The sequence below is a fragment of the Trichechus manatus genome, unplaced genomic scaffold, assembly GCF_000243295.1.
Source record: "Trichechus manatus latirostris isolate Lorelei unplaced genomic scaffold, TriManLat1.0 scaffold00004, whole genome shotgun sequence".
NCBI lineage: Eukaryota > Metazoa > Chordata > Mammalia > Sirenia > Trichechidae > Trichechus > Trichechus manatus.
Genome location: NW_004443940.1, coordinates 20,065,321 through 20,092,492, shown reverse-complemented (window position 1 = coordinate 20,092,492; position 27,172 = coordinate 20,065,321). Strand labels below are relative to the sequence as shown.

At 35.8% G+C, this 27,172-nt stretch overlaps 1 protein-coding gene across 1 annotated transcript in view; it reads right to left on the bottom strand.

Annotated features, from left to right (window-relative positions):
• Positions 1-2,101: 2,101 nt before the first annotated feature.
• Positions 2,102-27,172, bottom strand: part of WDPCP (WD repeat containing planar cell polarity effector) — a 294,162-nt gene continuing 269,091 nt past the window's right edge. Inside the window, exon 18 of the mRNA XM_012555700.2 lies at positions 2,102-2,318. Coding sequence (XP_012411154.2) covers positions 2,102-2,318 — 217 coding nt within the window. The remainder of the gene's footprint in view (positions 2,319-27,172) is intronic.

Below are 27,172 nucleotides of genomic sequence, written 5' to 3'. Positions count from 1 at the left end.
AGCACTGTTCTAGGGGCTGAGAATACATCAATGAACAAAAAGAGGAAATTTCTGCCCTTATATAGCTTACATTTGATTAAATATTACCACCAATATTAGCAACAAACACAAAAGGACAAGATCTGTATTCATTAATTTGTTCTTACTGTGATCATCCTTTGGTACATAAGTGTGGCAGTTCACACATAGGAAGGTAGAAAGAGAGAACTTGATACGTTAACTGGCCACCTAGATCGGAATTCGTAGTTTGAAAATTCTTTTTAAGATACCTGTGTACTATTTCTAAAACAGTTATTAGAGCCGATCAAGATCTAAATAGGGCAAAGGAGGATGCAGTAAGCTAGAGTCCAAAGAAGGCAAAGAGTATTTCAAGGAAGGAATAGTAAAGTCAAATGCTACCAGTAGTCATGTAAAGGAAATCTGGGAAAAGATAATTAGAATTAGTCAGTAGGAAACGATTAATCATTTTTAAAGTAAATATTTTAGAAGCATTCGGTAGAAAGAATCATATAGGTATTAATATGTTTTGGGTTAAGGAAGTAGAAGCAGTTAAAAATTGTGGAGTAGTGGAAAATAAGGTTGGATAGAGATGGTGTGGACAGATTCTAAAAGGACTAAACAGTTTAAGGTCACTTTAGTGGCAGTGTGGAGAATGCATCAAAACATTCTACTGTACCTCTACCACAGATCTTTATGATGAACATCTTGAAGGCAGGCACTATGTCTTTTACCTCTGTATTTCCACTATCTAATATAGTTTCTGGAAGATAACAGGTACTCAGTAATATTCGTTGAATTTTAGGATATTGGAATCCAACAGGTCATGTTGAATCTTTTATCATAATCTCAAATTTATTCTTCTCTGTTCCCACTATAAATATTTTCACTTAGGCTTACTTTAACTCTCAAATTACTGTAATAAACTTGATATCTAGTTTTTCCTTCTGTCATTTCTCATTTCAGTCAACCTGGATGAGGCCACCAAATTAATATTTTTATACCGTGCATTTGATTACATCACTTACTTGCTTTGAAACTTACAAAGCCTTATCGCTACCTATTGAAAAATACATATTTTTTGGCCTTACACCAAAGCCTGTCCACAATCTGGCCTATAACCTACCTTTCAATCCTTATCCTTCACTACTTGTTTATACCTTAGCATCATTAGGCTTATAAAGATTATAAAGCAATGATCCACCAGTCCAGTGTGATTGTCATTGTTGAAATAACACAATCCAGCAACCAAAAGTAATTTTAAAATAACCCAAGTTCTTCAATTACATTTCTCAGATACCATAAAGGAGATTATATAGACTACAGTGATATTTCTAAAAAATCTTTTCTCTCCCATCTACTTCCCTGAGATGCTGAAGCTGCTCTCATGCATTTCCTTCCCTGGACTCTCCAGCACAAAAATTCCATATAAAACCTCTTAACTCCACATGCTTCTCTTTTCCTTCTATTTCCCTTTCTTCCAAATTTTGCATCTCAAAGTCTCTAAGACTTAGTTAAGCCAAGTTGTACCCTTCTCAGAGGAAACGGCAAAAGAATGAGTGTACGCTAGGCTAGACTCATCTTTAGGGGACTGTGAGAAGGGGACATAGTGAAAACACTCAAATGTTTATTTTTGTCTCGTAACAGTCATCTGTATATTATTTGTGCTTTGTATCTCCATAATTGGTTATGCACTTTTTTCTGCGTTTTGGAATTCTGCTTATCTTTGAAGGGCACCTCCTCTGCTAAACACCTTGGCTAGAAGTGATTGCTCCGTTACCTTGTCATGATTTTTTTGGTACCACTTTTAAGGAGTATATTACATGGCTGCCTTGTATTTTATAGTATTATTGTATACATTTCTCCCTTCTCTACTAAATCATGCCATATTTCTCAGTAACCATCAGAGCCTGACTACTCAAAATGTGGCACCCAGGCCAGCAGCATAAGCATCACAGGAGAGCTTATTAGAATGCAGAATTGTGAGTTCTACCCCAGTCTTACTGGATCAGAATCAACATTTTAACAAAATCTCCAAATGATTTATATCCTCATGAAAATTTAGCCTTTGCTGTAATCAGGTGACTTGGTATTTTACATTACATCAACCAAGAGCAGTCTTATAAGATACCAACTGGAAATGGTCAGGTTTTCTAATTTTATTTACTGCAAACTCTTCAAAGCTATAACTTGGTTTTTCTGTTATAATTTGAATACTTCGGTTACCTTGAATACTGTTATCTTCTGCATTACAGGTCTTAGTCATCAAAAATCCAGGACAGGTGTCTTTTTCAAGTTCACTCCTTCTGTCAGTTACTTGTCTGCAGTGTATGGGTTTTTTTTAATTGGAAAAAGGATTAAAAAAGAAAATTATAGGTTAAAAGATGTTATAGATTTGAAAATATCGAATATTTCTAAACTTCTGGGTATTTTAAAAATGTAAAAATAGTCTTGGAACCCTTCAACAATATAGTAATTTAAACACCATATTAATAAAAAACATGAAGGTTGCTTTTAATTTTCCCACCATTAAATATTCTGTAGGACATTTTGAAGAGTAGTGAAATTCAACTTTAATGTACCCTGTTACCCACTGCCGTTCAGTCGATTCCAATTCATAGTGATCCTATAGGACATGGTAGAACTGCCCCATAGGGTTTCTAAGGAGAGGCTGGTGGATTCAAACTATTGACCTTTTGGTTAGGAGCCTGAGCTCTTAACCACTGTGCCACTAGGGCTCAATGTATATTGTATACAAATACAATATTTTACATATACACAGTTTTATGGAACAGTAATCATGGCAACAAAATGTGATGCTCTGAACTTCTGGATATTGCAAAATTAAAATGAATGGTAAAAGTTTCATATTAAATAAGCTTTATTTTCCTATCTTTAAAAGTAATCCACTATAGTGTAGAAAAATCCAAAAAACGCAGAAAAAGAATAATAACATAATCCAGATATCCAGAGTTCTCCTCTGGTTAGTTAGCTCCTATACTTAGTATTATGCGTCTTTTTTAATTATGTACTTTTTGAGATAATACTCTTATAAAATTTTATGTCATCTTCTTTTACTTATTATATGATAGATGGATAATATATTTTTTGTTTAAATTATCATACATTAAAATAGACTTAGTTGTACAGTTCTGTGAGTTTTCTATGAATTTTAACACATGTATGTTGTTGCTAGTTGCCATCAAGTTGGCTCTGACTCATGAGGACCTTGCGTATAACAAAACAGAATGTTGCCTGGTCCTGTGCCAGCTACATGATCATTGGTAGACACCTGTATAGATTCATGCAGTTACCACCACAATCAGAATACCAAACAGTTTCAGCATGCAAAAAAATACACTCATGTATCCTTTATAGTCCCCTCCTTCTTTACCCTTAGCCCCTGGCAACCACTGGTCTCTTCTCCATTTGACTTTGAGAATGTTATATAATTGGAATCATACAGTATAAAATTTTGTGACTGGCTTCTGTCTGTCAGTATAATGTCCTTGAGTTCATCCAGATTGTTATGTGTATGAATGGTTTGTTCCTTGAGTGGGTTAATGGATAAATAGACTGGTACATGTTCTTTTGATCTTGTATAATTGATTGTTCTAAGGACTATGTTCCTCTCAGGTGTTATTGTTTATTTTATGGACCTATTGTTTGGCTGAAAGGTGGACTTTGAGAATCGCTTCAGTTCCAGGTCAGAAAGGTATCTTAAGGCCATAGTCTCAAGTATTCCTCCAGTCTGTGTCAGACCAGTAATTCTGGTCTTTTTGTGAATTTGATTTTTCTACATTTTTCTTCTGCTCCATCAGGGACCCTCTGTTGTGATCTCAGTCAGTGCAGTTGGTAGTGGTAGCTGGCACAATCTAGTTCTTCTGGTCTTGGGGTCATGTAAGCTGTGGTTCCTGTGATCCATTAGTCCTTTGGACTAATTGCTCCCTTAAGTCTTTGGTTTTCTTCACTCTCCTTTCCTCTGGATGGGAAGAGACTAGTAATTATATCTTAGATAGCCACCCTTAAGCTTTTAAGACCCTAGAGAAACTACTCACCAAAGTAGGATGCAGAACATTGTCTTTATGAACTATGTTGTGCCAGTAGACATAGATGACCTGGTCTATGGTCCTTCGCCTTCGAGCCTAGGAACTTTGTATCACGAGGTGTTTTGTTATGTCTAAGAAATTGCCATGACGGTGCTCCTTGTGTGCTCTATTGTCTGTATTAATATACGTGCAGCACCTACAATTATGTATGTAGAAATATCCACCAACAAACCTACATCTGCAGGTGGGGTATGCTCCCTTATATCCCTTCCACCCCCCTTTAGCATAGCGATCTACCTATGTGGAGCCCTGGTGGCGCAGTGGTTAAGAGCTCAGGCTGCTAACCAAAAGGTCAGCAGTTCAAATCCACCAGCCACTCCTTGGAACCCCTATGGGGCAGTTCTACTCTGTCCTGTAGGGTCGCTATGAGTCACAATTGACTCGACAGCAATGAGTTATCTACCTATGCGTCCATTCATCAATTGTTAATACTATTGCTGCAGGATTGTTTATCTTATAGTAATTACTGTAGTTACCCTTTATTCTTGCATTCTTTTCAGTGTCTTCCTTTGCCTTGTTTATGTTGTGGCGACTTCCCCCATATTATGTATTGCCTTTCCCTTCACCAATATTAACACGTGCCTTCTATCTAGTTAGTAATTTTCCCTTCTCACCTCTCCCATCCCTGGTAACCATCAAATAATTTTTTTTGGTGTGTGTAAATCCTTTCTTGGAGCCCTGGTGGCACAGTAGTTAAGTGCTTAGCTGCTAAACGAAAGGTTGGCAGTTCGAATCCACCAACCACTCCTTGGAAACCCTGTGGGGCAGTTTTACTCTGTCCTATAGGGTCGCTATGAGTTAGAACCAACTCGACAGCAATGGGTTAAACCTTTTCTTGTTTTTTTATAGTAGTGATTTCATACAATATTTGTCCTTTTGTGGTTGACTTATTTCACTTAGCATAATGTCCTCCAAGTACATCCATGTAGTGAGATGCTTCACATACTCATCGGTATTATTTATTGTTGTATAGTATTCTGTTGTGTGTATGTACCATAGTTTATCCATTTATCCATTGAGCACTTAGGTTGTTTCCATCTTTTTGCTATTGTGAATAATGCTGCAATGATCTTGGGTGTGCATACATCTATTTATGTCACAGCTCTTATTTCTTTAGGGTATATACCTAGGACTGGGATTGCTAGCTCATACGGTATTTCTATTTCTAGCTTTCTAAGGAAGTGCCATACCATTTTCCATAGTGGTTTTACCATTTTACATCCCCACCAGCAGTACATATGAGTTTCAATCTCCCCACAACCTCGCTAACACTTGTTATTTTCTGTTTTTTGTTTTGTTTTTGATTAGTGCCAGTAATGGGGTGAGATGGTATCTCATTGTAGCTTTGATCTGCATATCTCTAACAGAGCCCTGGTGGCATAGTGGTTAAGCGTTTGGCTGCTAACCAAAAGGCCGGCAGTTGGAATCCGCCTGCTGCTCCTTGGAAACTCTATGGGGCAGTTTTATTTCGTCCTGTAGGGTTGCTATGAGTTGGAATCAACTAGACAGCAATGGGTTTTGGGTTTAACGGCTAATGATTGCGAGCATTTCCTCCTGTGTCTGTTAGCTGCCTGAATGTCTTCTTTGGTAAAGTGTCTGTTCATATCCTTTGCCATTTTTTAATCGGATTATTTGCCTTTTTTGTTGTTGAGGTGTTGAACTATTTTAAAGATTTTAGAGATTAGACCCTTGTTGGATATGTCATAGCCAAATTTTTTTTCGAGAATGGACACGTTCGTCTTGTTCCCAGTCTTAGGGGAAAAGCATTCAGTCCTTTCTAAGTATGATGTTAGATATAGGTTTCTTTCTTTCTTTTTTTTTCCCCCTCTTTAGTAGATGTTGTGTATAGGTTGAGGAAGTTCCCTTCTAGTCCTAGTTTTCTGAGAATTTTTTTAAAAATTATGAATGGCTATTAAATTTCATTGAATGCTTTTTTTTCTTGCATCAGTTGATCTGACCATCTAATTTTTCTTTTTTAGATGGTTAATATGGTGTATTACATTGATTGATTTTTGCATGTTAAAGAAGCCTTGCATTCCTAGAATAAACCCCACTTGATTATGGTGTATTATTATTTTTATATATTTCTGAATTAGATTTCTTAATATTTTGTTGAGAATTTTGCTTCCATATTCATGGGGGCTATTGGTCTATAGTTTTCTTGTATTTTCTTTAAGTAATGGTAGCTTCTGAAAATGAGTTGGGAAGTAGTCTTTTTTTTTTTTTAATTGTGCTTTAGGTAAAAGTTTACAGTGCAAATTAGTTTCTCATTCAACAATTTATACACAAATTGTTTTGTGACATTGGTTGCAATTCCTACGATGTGTCAGCACTCTCCCCATTTCCCTTCCCACCCTGGGTTCCCTGTGGGAAGTAGTCTTTTGTCTTCTATTTTCTGGAAGAGATTGTGTAGAATTGATGTTAATTTTTTTCTCTAAATGTTTGGTAGAATTCACTAGTGAAACCAACCATCTTCTGGATATGGAGATTTCTTTTTCACAAGGTTTTTTAAATTTTTAACTACAAATTGAGTGTCTTTTACAATTATAAGAATATTCAGGTTGTCTAAATCATTTTTAGTGAGTTTGATAGTTTGTGGTTTTCAAGGAATTAGTCCATTTCAACTACATTGTAACATTTATATGCATAGAGTCATTTGCAGCTTTCTTTTACTATAACATTTGTGAGATCTGTTATGATATCTTCTCTTTCATTCTTGACGTGGATAACATGTCTCTTCTCTCTTTCTTTTTTTTGTCACACTGGCTAGAGTTTTATCAATTTCATCAACCTTTCCAAACAATAAGCTTTTTTTTTTATTGTGGTAAATATATATGTAACAAAACATTTGCCATTTCAACATTCTTCACATGTACAATTAAGTGGCATTGTGTTCATTGTGTTGTGCAGTTATCACCATTTTCTGTCAAACAAGCTTCTGGTTTCATTGATTTTTTGCTATTATTTTCAATTTCATAGATTTATGCTTTTGCCTTTATTATTTCCTTTCTTCTGCTTGCTTTGAGTTTCTTTTGCTCTTTCTTAGTTTCTTACGGTAGATGATTAGACTGTTGATTTGCGGTATTTGTTCTTTTAAGCATTTAATGGTATAATGGAAATTATAAAGCACTGATTTAGCTTCATTCCACACATTCTGATATACTGTAATTTATTTTTAAGTTTATAATCTTTTCTAATTTCCCTTGAGACCGCCTCTTTGACCTACAGATTATTTAGATTTTTTTAAATTTTTAAATTTAAATGTTTTAAATTTCCAAGTGTTTGGAGATTTTTCTGTATATCTTTTGGCTATTGAGTCTAGTTTAACTCCATCATGGTAAGCCCCACCTGGCACAGTGGTTAAGCGCTTGGCTGCTAACCCAAAGGCTGGCAATTCGAACCCACCAGCTGCTCAGTGGGAGAAAGCTTCCCACCAGCCACTCTGTGGCAGTCTGTTTCCATAAAGATTTACACCCTTGGACACCCTGTGGGGCAATTCTGCTCTGTCCTACTGGGTCGTTGCAAGTTGGAATGGACTAGACGGCAGTGGGTTTTGTTTTTGGTTTTATGGTCAAAGAACATACTTTAAATTTGTTAAGCTTTATTTTACGATCCAGGATATGATCTGTCTTGCTGATTGTTCATGTATATTTGAAAAGGATGTGTATTCTGTCGTTTGGAGGGATCTTCTATAAAGGTCAGTTAAATCCGGTTGGTGGATAATATCGTTCATTCTTCCATACCCTTGCTGATTTTCTGTTTATTATTTTTATCTACTACTGAAAGAGGAACATTGAAATCTCCAACTGTCATTGTGGATCTGTCTGTTTCTCTTGTGAGTTCTATCACTTTTTGTTTCATGTTTGTCTTAGTTTCTTAGTGCTGCTATAACAGAAATATCATAAGTGGGTGGTTTAAACAAATAGAAATTTATTTTCTTACAGTTTAGGAGGCTAGAAGTCCAAACTCAGGGCACTGGCTCTAGGGGAAGGCTCTCTCAGTCCACTCTGGGAAAATCCTGGTCTAAGCTTCTGTAGCTGACAATCCTTGGAGTTTGTAGACTCGTCTGCCTGTGTCTTCTTCGGATAATGGAGATCTTCTCCATGTCTGCTTTCTTCTATTCCTAATCTGCTCTTTTATATCTCAAAAGTGATTGGTTTAAAACTCACCCTACACTGATACGGCCTCATTAACATAACAAAGAAAACCCTATTTTCAAATGGGATTACCGCCACAGGTATAGGGGTTAGGTTTTATGATACCTATTTTTTGGGGACATAATTCAATCCATAACAATGTATTATGAAGTTCTGTTTCCAGGTACATGTACATTTAGGATTTTACATCTTCTTGGTAAATTAACTCTTTTGTCATTATATAATAGTCTTTCTTTATCCCTGATAATGCCCTTTGCTCTAAAATCTACCTTGTCTGATATTAATTAGTCATTTCAGCTTTATTTTGATTAGAGTTTGAATAGTATAACTTTTCCATCTTTTTACTTTTAACTTAGGTGTGATATTTGAAGTGAGTTTCTTGTGGACAGCATATAGTTAGATCATGTTTTTTTAATCTATTCTGACAATCTCTTGTTGGTATTTTGATACCATTTATATTTAATATAATTATTGGTATGTTTAGATGTACGTCTAAAAATGTTTTAGTATTTGTTCCCCTTTTGTTCCCTTGTTTTTTCTTTCCTGCCTTTTTTTGGGTTCTTTGAACGTTTTTTTTAGTATTCTATTTTAATTTATATATTGTTTTTAATTATTTTTCTGTAGTTCTTTTTTTTAAAGCAGTTGATCTAAGAATTACAATATAAATACTTAACTTTTCACACTGCAAGTGGAATGGAGAACCCTTGCCATCATATAGGTACCTTTATCCTTTGTAGTATTTGTAGCTTTCTTATATATTACATTTGTTGTCATTCTTGTTTTTTGTTGTTAGGTGCTGTTGAGTTGGTTCAGGCTCGTAGCAACTCTGTTTACAACAGAATGAAACACTGCCTGGCCTTGTGCCATCCTCACAATCATTGTTATGCTTGAGCCTATTGCAGCCACTGTGTCAATCCATCTCGTTGAGGGTCTTCCTCTTTTTCTCTGACGCTCTACTTTACAAAGCATGATGTCCTTCTCCAGGGACTGTTGCCTCCTGATAACATGTCTTAAGTAGTGAGACGAAGTCTCGGCATCCTTGCTTCTAAGGAGCATTCTCGCTGAACTTCTTCTGAGACAGATTTGTTCGTTCTTCTGGCAGTCTGTGGTATATTCAATATTCTTTGCTAACACCATAATCCAGAGGCATCGATTCTTCTTCAGTCTTTCATCTTCATTGTCCAGCTTTTGCATACGTATGAGGTGATTGAAAACGCCATGGCTTGGGTCAGGTGCACCTCAGTCTTCAAGGTGACATCTTTGCTTTTTAACACTTGAAAGAGGTTTTTGCTGCGGATTTGCCCAATGTAATATGTCGTTTGATTTCTTGATTGCTGCTTCAATGGGCGTTGATTGTGGATCCAAGTAAAATGAAATCCTTGACAACTTCAGTCTTTTCTCTGTTTATCATGATATTGCTTATTGGTCCAGTTGTGAGGATTTTCATTTTCTTTATGTTGAGGTGCAATCCCTACAGAAGGCTGTAGTCTTTGATCTTCCATCGGTAAGTGCTTCAAGTCCCCTTTACTTTCAGCAAGCACGGTTGTGTCATCTGCATATCACAGGTTATTAATGAGTCTTCCTCCAGTCCTGGTGCTGCATTCTTCTTCATATAGTCTAGCTTCTTGGATTATTTGCTCAGGATACACACTGAATAAGTATGGTGAAAGGATACAACCCTGACATATACCTTTCCTGATTCGAAACCACTCAGTATCCCCTTGTTTGAATGATTGCCTCTTAGTCTGTGTACAGGTTCCTTATGAGCACAATTAAGTGTTCTGGAATTCCCATTCTTGGCAGTGTTATCCATAAGTGTTCTGGAATTCCCATTCTTGGCAGTGTTATCCATAAGTGTTCTGGAATTCCCATTCTTGGCAGTGTTATCCATAATTTGTTATGATCCACAGAGTTGAATGCCTTTGCATAGTCAGTAAAATACAGGTAAACATCTTTCTGGTATTCTCTGCTTTCAGCCAAGATCCATCTGCCATCAGCAATGGTATCTCTTGTTCCATGGCCTCTTCTGAATCCAGCTTAAACTTCTGGCAGTTCCCTGTCGATGTATTGCTGCAACCACTTTTAAATGATCTTCAGCAAAATTTTTCTTGTGTGTGATATCAGTGATATTGTTGGATAATTTCTGCATTCTGTGGAATCATCTTTTCTTTGGAATGAGCACAAATATGGGTCTCTTCCAGTAGGTTGACCAGGAAGCTCTCTTCCAAATTTCTTGACATAGACAAGTGGGCACTTCTAGTGCTGCATCCTGTTGTTGAAACGTCGCACTTGGTATTTCATCAATTCTTGGAGCCTTTTTTTTCACCAATACCTTCAGTGCAGCTTGGACTCCTTCTTTCAGTACCGTTGGTTCTTGATCATATGCTACCTCCTGGAATGGTTGAATGTCGACCAGTTCTTTTTGGTACAGTGACTCTGTGTATTCCTTCCATCTTCTTTTGATGCTTTCTGCGTTGTTCAGTATTCTCCTTGTACAGTCCTTCCAGGTTGAACTCAAGGCTTGCATTTTTTTCTTCAGTTCTTTCAGCTTTAGAAATGTCGAGTGTGTTCTTCCCTTTTTGTTTTCTAACTTCAGGTCTTTGCACATTTCATTATAATATTTTACTTTGTCTTCTTGAGCTGCCCTCTGAAATCTTCTGTTCAGCTCTTTTACTTCATAATTTTTCCATTCGTTTTAGTTACTGTATGTTCAAGAGCAAATTTCAGAGTCTCCCCTGACATCCATTTTGGTCTTTTCTTTCCTTCCTGTCTTTTAAATGACCTTTTGCTTTCTTCATATATGATGTCCTTGATACCATTCCACAGCTCATCTGGTCTTCGTTCATTAGTGTTCAGTGCGTCAAATCTGTTCTTTAAATGGTTGGTAAATTCAGGTGGGATATACTCACAGTCGTATTTAGGCTCTCGTGGACTCGTTCTAATTTTCTTCAGCTTCAACTTGAACTTGCATATGAGCAATTGATGGTCTATTCCGCAGTTGTCCCTTGGCCTTGTTCTGACTGATGATATTGAGCTTCTCCATCATCTCTTTCCATGGATGTAGTTGATTTGATTCCTGTGTATTCCATCCGGTGAGGTCCACGTGTACAGTCACCATTTATGTTGTTGAAAAAAGGTATTTGCAGTGAAGAAGTTGTTGGTCTTGAAAAATTATATCATGTGATCTCTGGTGTCGTTTCTGTCAACAAGGCCGTATTTTCCAACTACCCATCCTTCTTTGTTTCCAACTTTCTCATTCCAATCTTGATTGCATGTTTGATCAATTTCAGACTGCAGAAGTTGGGAAAAATATTCAGTTTCCTCATCTTTGGCATTAGTAGTTGGTGCATAAATTTGAATAATAATTGTATTAACTGCTCTTCCTTGTAGGTGTATGGATATTGTTGTATCACTGACAGCATTATACTTTAGGATAGATAGTGAAATATTCTTTTTTGACAATGAATGTCATGCTGTTCCTCTTCAGTTGGTCGTCCCTTGCATAGTAGACCACATGACTGTCTGATTCAGAATGGCCAATGCCAGTCCATTTCAGCTCACGAATGTCTAGGATGTTGATCTTTATGCATTCCATTTCATTTTTGACAACTTCCAATATTCCTAGATTCATACTTTGTACATTGCATGTTCTGGTTATTAATGGATGTTTGCAGCTGTTCTCATTTTGAGTCATTCCACCTCAGCAAATGAAGGTCCTTTAAAGCGTTACTCCATCCATGTCATTAAGGTCAACTGTACTTTGAGGAGGCAGCTCTTCCCCAGTTCTATTTTGAGTGCCTTCCAACCTGAGGGGCTTATCTTCCAGCACTATACCAGACAGTGTTCCACTGCTATTCACAAGGTTTTCACTGGCCAATTTTTTCAGAAGGAGATCACCAGATCCTTCTTCCTAGTCTGTCTTAGTCTGGAAACTCCACTGAAACCTGTTCACCATGGGTGACCCTGTTGGTATTTGAAATATCAGTGACATAGCTTCTAGCATCACAGCAACATGCAAGCCACCACAGTACGACAGACTGACAGACATCTGGGGATATTACATTTACATACATTGAAAGCCTTATCAGACAATGTTACACAGTTTGGCTTTCACCCTTCAAACATATTTTAAAGAACTCAAGTGGAAAAAAAATATGCAGGTATTACCATTTTTGTTTCTTTTCCTTCATTTCCGATGTTTTAAGTTTCCTTTGGATATCATTTCTCTTCTGTCTGATGAATTTCTTTTAGTAATCTTTTAGAGCAGTTCTAGTGGTAACACATTCTCTTAGTTTTCCCTCATCTGAGAATGTTTCTATTTCACCTTACTTTCTGAAGGTTTTTTTCACTGAATATAGAATTGTATGTTGACACTTTTCTTTCATCACTAAAAAAAATGTGCCACTTTCGTCTGGTCTCCAGTGTTTCTGAAGCAATGTGCAGTCATTGGAATTGTAATTTTTCTCTGGCTGCTTTACAGATTTTTTCCTTGTCTTTAGTTTTCAGAAGTTTGATTATGATTCTGGTCAGAAATTTCTTTGTATTTATTTTGGGTTAATGAAGTTTTGAATATGTAGGCTTATGTCTTTTACCAAACTTGGGAAGTTTTCAGTCATTATTTGTGTATTTTTTCAGTACTGCACTTTTTTTCCTCTCCTTCTAGGACCCTGATGGCATTAATGTTAAGACTATGCATAGGTCCCTGAGGCTCTGTTTTTCCTTCTTCGTAGTTCAGACTGGATAAGTTCTATTACTCTGTCTTCAGGTTCACTGACTCTTTCCTCAAATCTCCATTCTGCTGTTGAACCTACCCAAAGGGTTTTTAAATTTTGGTTATTGTATTTTTGAGTCCTAATACTTCTATTTGTTTCTTCTTTATATTTTCTGTTTCTTTGTTGAGACTTGCAATTTTTTCATTTGTTCAAGAGTTTTTGTGGGGTTTTTTTTGGAGCAGTGTTAAATAATAGCCGGTTTAAAATTTTGTCAGATAATTCCAACATCTTTCATCTCAGTGTAGCTGTTTTATAAGTATCAAAAACCTTCAACTGTCATAACTTTAAATTTCACTTTTGTAATATATACTTAGAAATGTCCATCATGTGAGTTCAAATTTCCTGGTTCTTAATATGCTGAGTAATTTTGGATTGTATCTTGGACATATTGAATATTAACTTATGAGCCTTGGTCTTGCATAAATCCTCTGGTGAATGTTGATATTTTAGTAGGTAGTTGACCTCATTAGGTTTAGAGTGCAAGTTCCAACCCACTGTTGGTCAGCTGTGGGTCCAATATCAGTTCAGTTTTTAAAGCCCTACAGTGTTGTTTGGATTTGTGTTTGTGCCACCTAGTGGCCAGTCTGTGACGTAAATGACAGTTTATCAATTTAGATCTCAGTCTTTTATATGCTGTTTAGGATCAGATCCACACATGCACAGCTTGATGTAAGCCCTGAAGTTTATAAGCAATTTCATGGGGTTGCTTTCTTGAGATCTTCCCTATTTGCAATCTCCTTTGGTACTTTCTGGTTCCTTGTTACTCCCCTTTTTGGTCCTCTAGCCACATACTACCGTGGCTACACCTGCCTCCAGGGCCAAGTGGTGGCAAACCACAGGGAAAAAACTGATAAACTTGCCACAGGTTTAGGGGTACTTCAGGTTCTGGTCTTTGTCCCCAGTCTGCCTGCCATTGTGTACTTTTCAGAGTCCTCAGATAGAGTCTATGCATTTTGTCCAGGGTTTTTAGGTACATTGAATGAGAGAGGGAGTAGTAAGTGTGTGTTACTCCATCTTACCTGGAACCAGACCTGATAATCATGATTTCTAATGGCTGTATAGTAGTGTATTATTTGGATACACTGTGATTTACTTAACTTCCCAATGGGCATTTAGGTTGTTCATTTTTATGTTCACAGTGTGTTAGATATTTTGTGTATCTATTACAAAAGTGAAATTTAAAGTTATGACAGTTGAAGTCTTTTGATACATACTGCCAAAATTATTTTCTGAAAAAATTTATACTGATTTACAAAATTTGAAAGAATAGTTGAAATGGATTGAAACATATCAAGCATCACTTAAAAATCCATATGTCCTCCCTTCCTCCAAAATAGTAGTCACCACTTGGAGGTTGATAGGACACCAGTTCATTACCCTGAAAACTGATAAATCTAAGGAAATCATTGAGCATTTACTTTGCATTATAGAGTAATCAAATAATTGATAGGGAAAAGTATAGAAGAATTCCAGTTAATAAATGCAGAAGGAATGACAGAATTAGAAAATCACCATTTTACAGCCCCAATGAAATAATAATCTAGGCAACTTTCATCAATGAGTTCTAGAACATTAGGTTGATAGGGAACTTTATAATGGAGAATTCCACTGGTCAATCTTAGCATCCCTAACAGGCATTATATACCACATGATATGATGTAATAGGAGGCATATGGCACCACTTACTATGCATTATTTGGGATGCAAATTAATTTTCCCCAAATTTGTTTATAGAAACATATATAAGAAAAGCAAAATAACCCCAGTTTCTAAATATAGGGAATTTTCAGATGATATGTGTTCTTTTCCCATGTTCCAGATATGCTGCCTATCTCTGGGAAGAGGTTTGCAGATTTTTGGTGTACTTTGAACCAAAGGTAATAGACATAATCTGAAAGACAGAAGTCTTACATGGTAGTGTTCAGGGTGTCTCAGGCCCCACTTAGGGATCTTCTTGGGGATCTACCATAACTAAATAATGCAGTTCAACACCTAGCTCTGCTTTCTGTTGTATATGAAATAGAAAGCCAAAATAATCTATTATTTAGTTGTAATTTTTGTATGTGTACATAGACATCACCATCTTTCTTAGGTTGTTTTCTGCTCTCTACAATTCCTCCCTGGAACGTTTTAATTTATTAACCTTTTTGTCTCTCTTTCTTGACAAAGAAAGATGTGAACCTAGGTTCAAAGAATATGGCAGAGACATAAAAGTAGATACAAAGAAATAGTGAAAACAGTAAAGGGAGGTAAACATTTATGCCTGGTCCCCAATGGCATATGTTTTGTGATTTTGAAACTGAAGACTTAAATATATTTATATAGCTGCAGGAGGTCCATATCTGAGGATAATTGCTTCCAGAAAAAAGCTCCTTAAAGCAAATCCATTTAAAACGAGGTTGGAAATCATAGTAGATAGTGACAATATATTTCATTAAAAGTATATAAAAACATATAGATCAGCTTATCTAATATTAATAAAATATAAGCTATAATTTAAGCTCTGCACAAATTTTTAGAAGGAACGAAGAGTAAACCAGTTTGATTTGTGGGATGGGAAATGGTCCTAGTTTTTGTGACAAAATTATCTAATGCATGATGTGGCATCTTCAACTTCACATTTGACTTTCACAGCGTACAAGATCAAAAAGAAGGCCATTTTTTTTCAAAAAATACTCAAGGATTTTGTCATGTTTCCCAAGGGCTTCTAGTACCATATTTTTATGCAAATAACGCGCCCCTTCTACGTTTGTTTGCCAATCCCGCCCTCCCCCCTGGAGGTATTTTCATAAGTGCCGCTATGCCAATTGTTTTTACATGTTGCTGTAAAAATTAGCACAGCATGCTACGAAAATACCCTATGGGGGGAGGGTGCAGTTGGCAAACAAACATAGAAGGCGCGTGTTATTTCTGTAAAAATACAGTAATACTTTGATGATAAATTCATTTTCTCTTGCAGTTCTTTTTATTTCATCATCCTTGTGGAATTTCTCTTTTTCAGTTAACTAGTCTAACTGCTGTATTCTCATTTTCAATGGTTTTACATAGATCTGAGCATTTCTCCAACATCTCTTTGACTTCATGAAATAGTGTATGTTTTGTGGGGACAAGATTTTCAGTTGTTTTGAAATGTGTTTGTATTGCTATGTTGGGTGTTAGAAATCTGACAATCAGTGAAAAGACTGATGAAGTGTGTGTGGATGTAGACAGGTGGAGATGAATGCTAGTATTAACTGGGAAGGGATATTTGAGTGGGGACTGAGTTAAATATTTCACATTATGAGGACTGTTTTTACTCTATGCAAACTCATAACTACAGGGTATCAGATAATTAATATTTGGTTAATAAGGACCCTCTGTAGTTGAAATTTCATGATATATATGAATGCTAAGTTATGAAGTTTGAATGTTCTGAGCTTTGTGGAAGAAAAGTACTATACAAATAGAAGACCACATGTCACATGAAGTCCACTAATAGAGGTCAAGCATTTCAAAAATGTAAATTCTAAATATAAATTTCGCTTTATACATGAACTTATATTTTATGTTTTTCATTTGACTTAGTTAATAAAATTAAAATGCAGTCTAAACCAAAACACTACCTCTTAAAATTCATAAAATTTGGAGCTTTTGGTTTTTTGTTTTTCTAGTCTTAGTTCTAGAGAACTGCAATTCCGTAAGAGCTGTGTACTTGTAAAGCAGCTAATTTCCTCAGAGTTTTTCTTGAGTCATATTAAAGCCACAATAAAATCCAACTCTTTTTCACAATAAGCTTTAGAGAGTCAGAAAAAGAAAATTAATTGGAGACCAAATTAGGCTGGAGAAAAAATGGAATATTCTTTTCGTTCTTCAACCCCCATTAACTTTCTCACATTATCTCGATCAGCTTTCTTAAACTACAGATAGCTACAGTGAAAACCTGTAAACTGATATTTAGGTTGCCAAATTTCTGACACTCTTTAATTTTTATGTTTTAAAAGAGTTTAAGATTGTCTTTTTTTGAAATATGTTTAAAATTTTCCAGTTTTAGATATAGCCTAAGGCTTAGAAAAATATATCTATAGTTTCTAGCTGTATAGGCAAAAAAAACATAAAACACCAAATGGGAATAATATGATCTGAACCAGTTATATCTAATACATATTAAAGCTACCTTACGAGCTCAGCACACTGGAAATGTTCAGTATATTCTACATTTATTTTAGTTTAAGATGCAAAAATGGACTTCCTAGACATATGCCATATGTTCTTCTCTTATGCCAAGTTATCAAGAATTAAAAGACTGAGATGAATAAACAGGGTCAACTTAGGCTGAGCCAAATTAGACAACAGAATAATTGTCAGATTTTCTGTTGGCAAGGACAGTTTGTTTTGAGCCAATCTTCATGAATTATAGGCTGTAAAAATTTTTTTTCTGGTAAGTCTACTGCCAGGCATTCTGTTGACAATTTTCTATGTTTTGTAGACATCGAAAATTTTCATGCGTTATATTGTTTATAGGCACACATAAGGATTTTGAATAGATGGAGTTTTTGTTTGTTTGCTTGTTCCTACTTAAAGGCAAATTCCTTAGATATGAATCAAATAAAATCAACCCAAAATTTAAGAGCTTTTAATAGGGTAATATTTCATTTGCAGTTTCTTAGGCATTAATTTGTGACAGTAAATCCGCAAATACAGTTTATTTGCTCCCCAATATAGAATTTTCAGTCTGAAAGGGGATAATCTTACACAAATGAGAAAATTGAGGCAACCAGAGATGTTGATTTATTTGAAATATAGTAATTAGTTTAGGGCAGTTTGTTACTGTTGTTGTTAGATTCCATCGAGTCGGTTCTGACTCATAGTGACCCCGTGTGTCCATCAGTCAGAATGAAACACTGCCTAGTCCTGCACCCCATCTTCACAGTCAGGTTACTAAGTCTAAATTATTTTTATTCTTTTTCTACAATCATTTATTTATATACTGGTCTTCTTACCCTGTGTGATTTTTTTCCCCCTTCTAAACTGATCTTTGAGTTGTGTAATTTTTTTAAATTGCCAAGTCAAAAAGATGAAAAACCAAATATAGTAGTATTAATGACATAAAAAGTATACAGTAGTATTAATGACATAAACAGTATATAGCAGTGAGAAACCCCAAGAATATGGCCCCCGGACACCCTTTTAACTCAGTACAGAGGTCATTCCTGAGGTTCACCTTTCAGCCAAAGATTAGACAGGCCCATAAAACAAAAAATAATATACGTAGCTTAGCCATGTATACAAGACTAATGGGTACACCAGCCCAGGGGCAAGGACGAAAAGGCAGGAGGGAATGGAAAGCTGGTCAAATGGAAATGGGGAACCCAAGGTCAGGAAGGGGAGAGCGTTGACACGTCGAGGGGTTGGCAACCAGTGTCACAAAACAATGTGTGTATTGTTTAATGAAAAACTAATTTGCTCTGTAAACCTTTATCTAAAGTACAATAAAAAAAGGAAAAAAAAAGTATATAGTAGTATTATGACATAAAAAGTATATAGTAGTATTAATGACATAAAAAGTATAAAGTCTCAATCAACCAGTCAAAAATACGAAAAACCAACCATTTGCATATTGGTATTGATGAGATATAAAGTATAAAATATAAATTCACAGTTATGATTTTTTAAGAAATCATTTGTACCTTAGATGTTTTAACTGCTTTAATTTGGAAGTTCCTGATTGTTTTGTGTATCTAGAATGCCTACTTTACACACTTACTATTGGATATATTTTCTTATATTCTTATATTTAAAAAAATTCTATTTATGCAACAAACATTTATTGAGCATCTGTTACATGTCAGGCATTTTTCTAGGTCCTGGAGGATGCAATAAAAAGGAAGACAAACATTCCTGTCCTCATACAGCTTATATTCTAGTAAATTTGTTCATAAACCAAAGCACAGTAGAATCTATTCAAAACCAGGTTTCAGGTGATTTCTGCATCATGCTGAATTAAAATTAGATCAGTTTATTAATTTTGCCAGAGGCTACCCATAAATTAAAATTTTCTTCAATGATTTGTAAGCCTATACAGAATATAAACAGTTGATGGGAAGGATTTAAAATAAAGAGGACAATTTATAAGATAGGCTGAACTTCATGGTTCACTCATTGATTCATGGAATATTTGCTGAATGCTCACTTTGTGGTACCAGGTTGGATTCTGTGGATACAACAATGAATAAAACCAGACACACACCATTAACCACTAGCAAGTCCAGGCTGTGGGCCACATTGCCATGCTATTTTCTCTGCCTTACTCTTTTAGCATTTGAGACTAAAAGAACTACTGCAAACTGTTTCTTTTCTTCTTATCGTTTGTTAAACTTGTTTGTCTGTTGAAGGAGAAATTAAAACAACAATGTGTTATGTCTCTTTGGGTAGCAAAACTCCCCTACTTGTAGTTCTGATGTTCAAATTTAGCTCTAAGCATTCAGATTTGTTGTTTTGTGTGCCATTGAGTCTGTTCTGACTCATAGGGACTCTATAGGACAGAGTAGAACTGCCGCCATAGGATTTCCTAGGCTGTAATCTTTATGAGAGCAGATCGCCAGGTCTTTTCTCCTGCAGAGCGGCTGGTTGGTTCAAACTGCTAACCTTTTTGTTAGCAGCTGAGCGCTTAACCATTGTGCAACCAGGGCTCCTTGAGCATTCAGATGATGAAGTGCAATAATAAATATCACATGAAAACTTCCCCTCCTGTCAAGGCAGCTTTCCCTATCAAGCCAGCCTTGGTTAAATTCAAAGTGATCTATTACAAAGGCAGATCACATCCTGACACTTTGTATTAGTTTTCTATTGCCGCTGTAACAAATTACCACAAATTTAGTGGCTTAAATAACATAAATTTATTATCTTACAGCTTTGAGAGGCTGCCTGCATTTCTTGGTTCATGGTCAGCTTCCTCCGTTTTCAAAGCTAGCAACAGTAGGTTGAGTCCTCACATTGAATCACTCTGATACTGCCTCCTACTTCCACATTTTTGGTTGTAGTTGTTATCCATAAGTTTTTTTTTTTTTTTTTTTTAATGTTTTATTGTGCTTTAGGTGAAGGTTTACAGAGCAAAATAGTTTCCCATTTAACAATTCATACACTGAATTTTCCAAGACATTGGTCTCAGTCCCTTCAGTGTGTTAGCACTGTCCACATTTCCACCTTGGGTTCCCCGTTACCTTTCAGCCAGTTTTCCTACACTTTCCTGCTTTCTCGTCTTTGCATTTGGGCAGATTTTGCCCTTTTGGTCTCATGTAATTAACTATTCTAAGCAGCTTGTTCCTTTCGGATGTTACTGTTTATTTTGTAGGCCTGTCTGTTGTTTGGCTGAAAGGTGGTCTCTGGGAATGGCTTCAGTTCCGAGTTAGAAGGGTGTCTTACGGCCATAGTCTTGGGGGTTCCTCCAGTTTCTATCAGACTAGTAAATCTGGTCTTTTTCATGGATTTGATTTTTGTTCTGTATTTTTTCTCCTGTTCTGCCTCTTCCACACTTAAGGACTCTGGTGATTGTATTGGGCCCATCTGGATAATTTAGGATAATCTCTCTATCTTAAAGTCAGGTAATTAGCAACCTTAATTCCATACGCTACCTTAATTTCCCTTTGCCATGTTAGGTAACATATTCACAGGTTCTGGGGATTAGGACACAGACATCTTTGGGAATCCATTATTCTGCCTACCACATACTAATATCCACAGTGGCTTCTCACTGCAATTAGAACAAAGACCATACACTCTAGCATGGCCTACAAAGGCCGTACATAATTTATCATCCCTTGTCCCCCTTTACAGTCCAGCTGTATTGGCTTTCTGTTACTCAGACCTCTCAAACTTGTTCCTACCCTACCATCTTTGCATGTATTGTTTCCTCTCCCCAGAATGCCTGGTCACTTTACTATACCATCACATAGATGACTTCTTGTCATTCAGGTCTTAAATACTACCTTCTCAGCAAGGACTGCCCTTATCACCCAATCTTTGTAGTTTTTTCCAGTTCTTACCATTAATTGAAATACTTCAACTTACATATTTTTGCTTGTTTGTTATCTGTATCAATTCCCCCTGTCCGCAACACACACCCGAGTGAGAGTTCCAAGAGAGCAATGGTCCTGATACAGATATATTGCCCATCTACTATGAACCAACTATGTTCCAGGCATTGTGGTAGGGTTTGGGGAAACTATAATGTATAAGACAGTCATGGTGGTTCCTGACTTCATGGAGCTTATAGGTTAATGGAGAAGAAGATAATAATCAAGTAATTATATAAGAAAATAAAATTACAAACATTGACAGGTGTTACAAGGTTTTATGTTTTAATGTCTGATGGGATTAGTCTCCCTCTTTGTCACTAATTTCCTGGCTATTCTTTCATGCTTTTTTTCCCCATATAAACTTTAATGTTAACTTATCTAACTCCATCAAAAAGTTTGTTGGTATTTTTATTGGGATTGCATTAAATTTAAAAATTAACTTAGGGAAAACTGACAAACTTATCATGAGAGATCCTATGCAAGAACTGGGAGGATGATTTTTCATTTGTTCATGGTTATTTTTATATCTTTGAGCAGTGTTTTAAAGTTTCCCTCCTGTAGATTTTGCACATTTCTTTTTAAGTTTATTCTAAGTATTTAATCTTTTTGATATTGTAAATGGGGTTTTCTCTACCGTTATATCCTCTAACTGGTTGTTGTTTGTATATACGAAGGCTGTTGATTACTGTATGTTAATTTTATATCCTACCTTATTGAATTTTTAAACTGAGTTAATTTATCATTATTCTCTAGGGTTTTTCAGTTATACGTTTATATCATTACAAATAGAGATAGTTTTATTTCCTTATCAATTCCTATGTCTATAGTTCAGGGGTTAGCAGACTTTTTATACAAAGGGCCAGATAGTAAATATTTTAGGACTTGTGGGCCATACTGTCTCGGTCTCAACTACTCAAGCATACACAATAAATAAACAAATGGGCGTGGCTGTGCTGTTACATGTGATTAACAAAAACAGGTGGCAGGTCAGATTTGGCTAGTTGTCCATAGTTTGCCAACTCTTGGTTAACATCTCTAGTACAGTGTTGAATAGTAGCAGAGATAGTAGGCATCCTTCCCTAGTTTCTGATATTGGTGGAAATGCCCTTAGTGATCTGATTCCCCATTTTAAGTATGATACTGACATTAGGACTAATTTATATATATATATTTTACCATGCTAACAAAGTATCCCCAATTCCTATTTTCTTGAGTGTATTTATCAGGAATGGGTGTTGAATTCTGTCAGAAGGTTTTCAACATCTATAGAGATAATCATACGATTTTTTAACCTTTTTAACCGTGATGTATCATATTAATGGATTTGGTAACATTGGGCCAACCTTGTATTCCCAGGATAAATTCTGTTTGGTTATGATGTATTTTTTAATGTGGCATTGGATTCTGTTTGCTAATATTTTATTTAGTATTTGTACATTGATATGAATGAACAATATTGGTTTGTAGTTTTCTTTTTTGGTATTGTAGGAAGTTTTCCTTTATTTTCAGTGTTCTGGAACAGTTTATAGAGCATTGGGAATATGTGATCTTTGAACGTTTGGTTGACTTCTCCTATCAAACCATCTGGACCTAGTGCATTTTTATGGGGGCAGTTCTTTAATAACTTTGTTTCTTTTATGGAGATTCGTCTGTTTCAGGTTTCTAAATCTAATGGTGGCCACTCTTGGCAATCTATTTGTTGTTGTTGTTCGGTGCCATTGAGTCGGTTCTGACTCATAGCAACCCTTTGTACAACAGAACAAAATGCTGTCCGGTCCTGCACCATCCTCACTATTGCTCTATGCTTGAGCCCATTGTTGCAGCCACTGTGTCAGTCTGTCTTGTTAAGGAATCTGTATTTATCTGTTTTATATAGGTTTTCAAATTTATTTGCATAGAAGTCTGCAAAGTAGTCTCATACTTTAAAAAAAAATTCTCCTATTTCAATAGTTAACCCCCATTCTTTTTTTTAATTATAATTTTAAATGCTAAATACCTTTTATTTTCCAAGATTTATTTTGTTATTGTTCTTAAGAGTATACATAGCAAAACATACACCAATTCAACAGTTTCTATATGTACAATTTAGTTACATTGATTACCATTTTTTACATAAATAACGCGCACCTTCTACATTTGTTTGCCAACTGTTCTCCACCTCCTCCATGAGTTATTTTTGTAAGTGCCACTATGCCAGTTTTTTTTACATGTTGCTGTAAAACAAAATTAGCACAGTGGCGCTTATGAAAATACCTCGTGGAGGGGTGGAGCGGTTGGCGAACAAATGTAAGAGATGTGTGTTATCTGTGTAAAAATACAGTACCTTTTTCAAGTTGTGTAACCATTTTCCCCTCCTTTTGTGAATTATTCCTCCTTCATTAACATAAACTCACTGCCTCCTAAGTTTGCTATCTTATCTTTCGAGTTACTGTTGTCACTTTGATCCCATATAGATAGTTCTTAAAAGAGCATAATGCTCAAGGCAGACCTTTTTTTTTCTTTTTTTTAACTAGTTAAGCTACACTACTGTTTGGTTTTAAGAAGATTTCAGGGGATATTTTTGGTTCTTATCTCAGGGCAGTAGTTTCAGTGGTTCATCTACCCTCCATGGCTCCAGAAAGTCTGAAGGCCATGAGAGTTTGAATTCTGTTCTGCATTTCCCCACTTTTGATCAGAATTCTTCTATGGAATCTTTGATTGAAATGTTCAGTAATGGTAGCTGGGCACCGTCCAGCTGTCCAGTTCTTCTGGTCTCATGGCAAAGGAGGCAGTTTTCATGGAGGCAATTAGCCATACTTTCCATATTCTCCCCCTTTTCTTGACTCTCCTTCCTCTATTGTTCCAGGTAACTAGAGACCAATTGTTGTGCCTTGGATGGCCACTTTCAAGCTTTTAAGACCTCAGGCACTATGCAGTGAACTAGGAGATAGAACAGATGCACTAAACGCATTATTAGGCCAATTAACTGGGATGTCCCATGAAACTATGACCCTGACCTACAAACCAAGGAACCTAATCCCATGAGGTATCTGGTTGTATATAAGCAGCCTCAGCCACTACTCTTTTTGTTTTTTTTGTCATTGTTGTAAATACATCTGTCACACAACATTTGCCACTTCAACTTTTTACAGGTATGCAACTTATTGACAGCAGTTACAATAATTGGCTGTTTAACCCTACCCTTAATCAATGTAATTTTTCCATCACTGTTAACCCTCCTATTTTCCCTCCCTCTTGCCTCTGGTAACCACTAATAAACTGGTCTCTGTACATTTACCTTTTCTTGTCTTTTTATGTAAGTGAGGTCATACAATAATTGTCCTTTTGTGATTGATTTATTTCATTCAGTGTAATGTCTTCAAGCTCCATCTATATTGTGGCATGTATCAAGGCTTCATTTCTCCTACTGGCTGAGTAGTATTCCATTGTATGTATGTGCCACATTTTGTTTATCCATTCATCTGTTGATGGGCATTTAAGTTGTTTCCACCTTTTGGCTATTGTGAATAGTGCTGCAGTGAACACTAATGTACAAGTCTCTTTTTGAGTCTTATCTTTCAAGTCTTACTGGATATGTACCCAGGAGTGGAATTGCTGGGTCATATGGTAGTTCTGTTTTTAGTTTTTTGAGGAACCGCCACAGTTTTCCGTAATGGCTGTAACATTTTGCATTCCCATCAACAATGCTTAGGGGTTCTAATTTTCCAACATCTTCACCAGTGTTTGTTATTATTATTTTTTTATCTTAGCCATCCTAAAGCCATTGCTGTTGACTCGATTCTTACTAATTGCAACCCCATAGAGTTTCCAAGGCTGTAAATCTCTGTGGAAGCAGACTGCCATATCTTTCTCCCACGGAGCTGTTGGTGGTTTTGAACCACTGACCTTTCCGGTTAGCAGTCGGAGTGAAATGGTAACTCATTGTGGTTATGATTTGCATCTCTTTGATGTCTAAAGACCTTAAGCATCTTTTTTATGTGTTTGGTGGCCATTTGGATCTCCTCTTTATGAAATGTCTAATCAAGGCCTTTGCCCATTTTATGATTGTCTTTTTGTTGTTAAGTTGTCACAGTTTCATATATATTTTGGTTATTAGATTCTTACTGGATTTATGGTTTCTAAAGGTATTCTCCCAGTTAGTAGCTTGTTTTTTCACTTTTTTGGTGAAATCTTTTGATGAACAAAAGTTTTTAATTTTTATGAGGTCCCATTTATTTATTTTGTCTTTTGCAGTTCGTACTTTTGTTATATTAGATAATCCATTGTTAAAACTAGGCCTGACAGTGTTGCCCCTGCATTTTCTTCTAAGAACTTTATAATTTTAGTTTTCATATGATTTTAGTTTGCATATTTAAGTCCTCAATCCATTTTGAATTTGGTTTTGCACATGGTGTGAGGCTTGGTGTAAGGAAAATTAAATGTTGCGGAATTCCCATTCTTCACAATGTTATCCATAACTGTTATCTATTTCTAGCAGTTCCCTGTCACTGTACTGCTGTAACTGTTTTTGAATTATCTTCAGCAAAATTTTACTTGTATGTGATATTAATGATATCGTTCGATAATTTCCGCATTCTGTTGGATCACCTTTCTTTGGAATGGGCACGTATATGGATCTCTTCCATTGGATTGGCCAGGTAGCTGTCTTCCAAATTTCTTGGCATAGACAAGTGATCGCTTCCAGTGCTGCATTCGTTTGTTGAAATAATCAGTATTTCGTCAATTCCTGAGCCTTGTTTTCGCCAGTTTCCTTCAGTGGAGTTTAGACTTCTTCCTTCAGTACCATCTGTTCTTGATCATATGCTACCTCCTGAAATGGTTGAACATTGACCAATTCTTTTTGGTACAGTAACTCTGTGTATTCCTTCTTGTAGTAAGTGAGTTATGTATTCTTTCTTGTAATAAGTGAGTTAAGTCCATCCACATATGACTGATATGCTTGGTTTGAATTCTGTCTTAATATTTTAAGTGAATTTTGTTATACTTGCCATTGTTTCTCTGTGTGTTTCCTTTGCTTTAATTTATAAAAAATGATTGGTATTTAGGAAGCTTTGTACTTTTGTTTTAGTGGTTACCTTTGTACTTTTATCTTTTCGTATGCCCCTAGTGTCTTCTTTTTCTCATTTAATCTTTTACTATCTGGTTTATTAGTGTTTTTTGCCTTCTTTTAACTCCCATGTATTGGCTGTACAACAGTCAGTGAGCTTATTCTACTTTTCTCTTTTTTTCTGTTTTCCTCCCATTTTCTAGTTGTATCATTCTACTTCGTCACAATATATAATATTTGTACATTAGCCTTCCATCCTTATCCCCCTTTTGTTTTCATCTCCAGTCTATATTTATATATATTAAAATGCTTACCATCCATCCTTTTGCTGAAGTTTTATCAGTTATCTTATGGTCGGATGAAGCTCTTCCTCTAGTATGTTCCTCAAGAAAGGCTCATGCGTACAGAATTTCCTATATTGAAAACTATTTTTCTATAGCCTTGATTCTTGAAGGAGACCTTGGATGGAGATAAAATTCTTGTTTCACACTTCCATTGAGTTTAAAAAAAATGCTGCTTCACTTTTTCCTTGCTTTGTATTTTGTTTTTAAAAGTCTGATACCACTTTAATTTTTTTGCCTTTGTAAGTTTATTTGATCTTTTTACCTGGAGGTCTTTTTATCTTTAAAATCTAATTTTCCTAGGATATGTTCTGGAGCCAATTGTTCTAATTTTCTGAGGTGTCCAGTGTGCCTTTTCACAATATAGATTCAGGTCTTTTTTTTTAATTTCTGAAACATTTTCTTGGGTTATAGTTTTAAATATTAACTCTGTTCCATTATTTTTTTTCTTTTTCAAGGAATTCATTATACAAATGCTACTGCTTCTTAGCCTATCTTCTACTTCCACTACTTTCCTCTCTAACTTTTTTTCTTCTTTATGTGATTTTTATTCTCTTGCTTGTTTTCACCATTTTCAGTGTGTCTTAGTCATCTAGTGCTGCCATAACAAAAATACCAGAAGTGGATGGTTTTAATAAACAGAAGTTTATTTCCTCACAGTCAAAGTAGGCTAAAAGTCCAAATTCAGGGCGTCA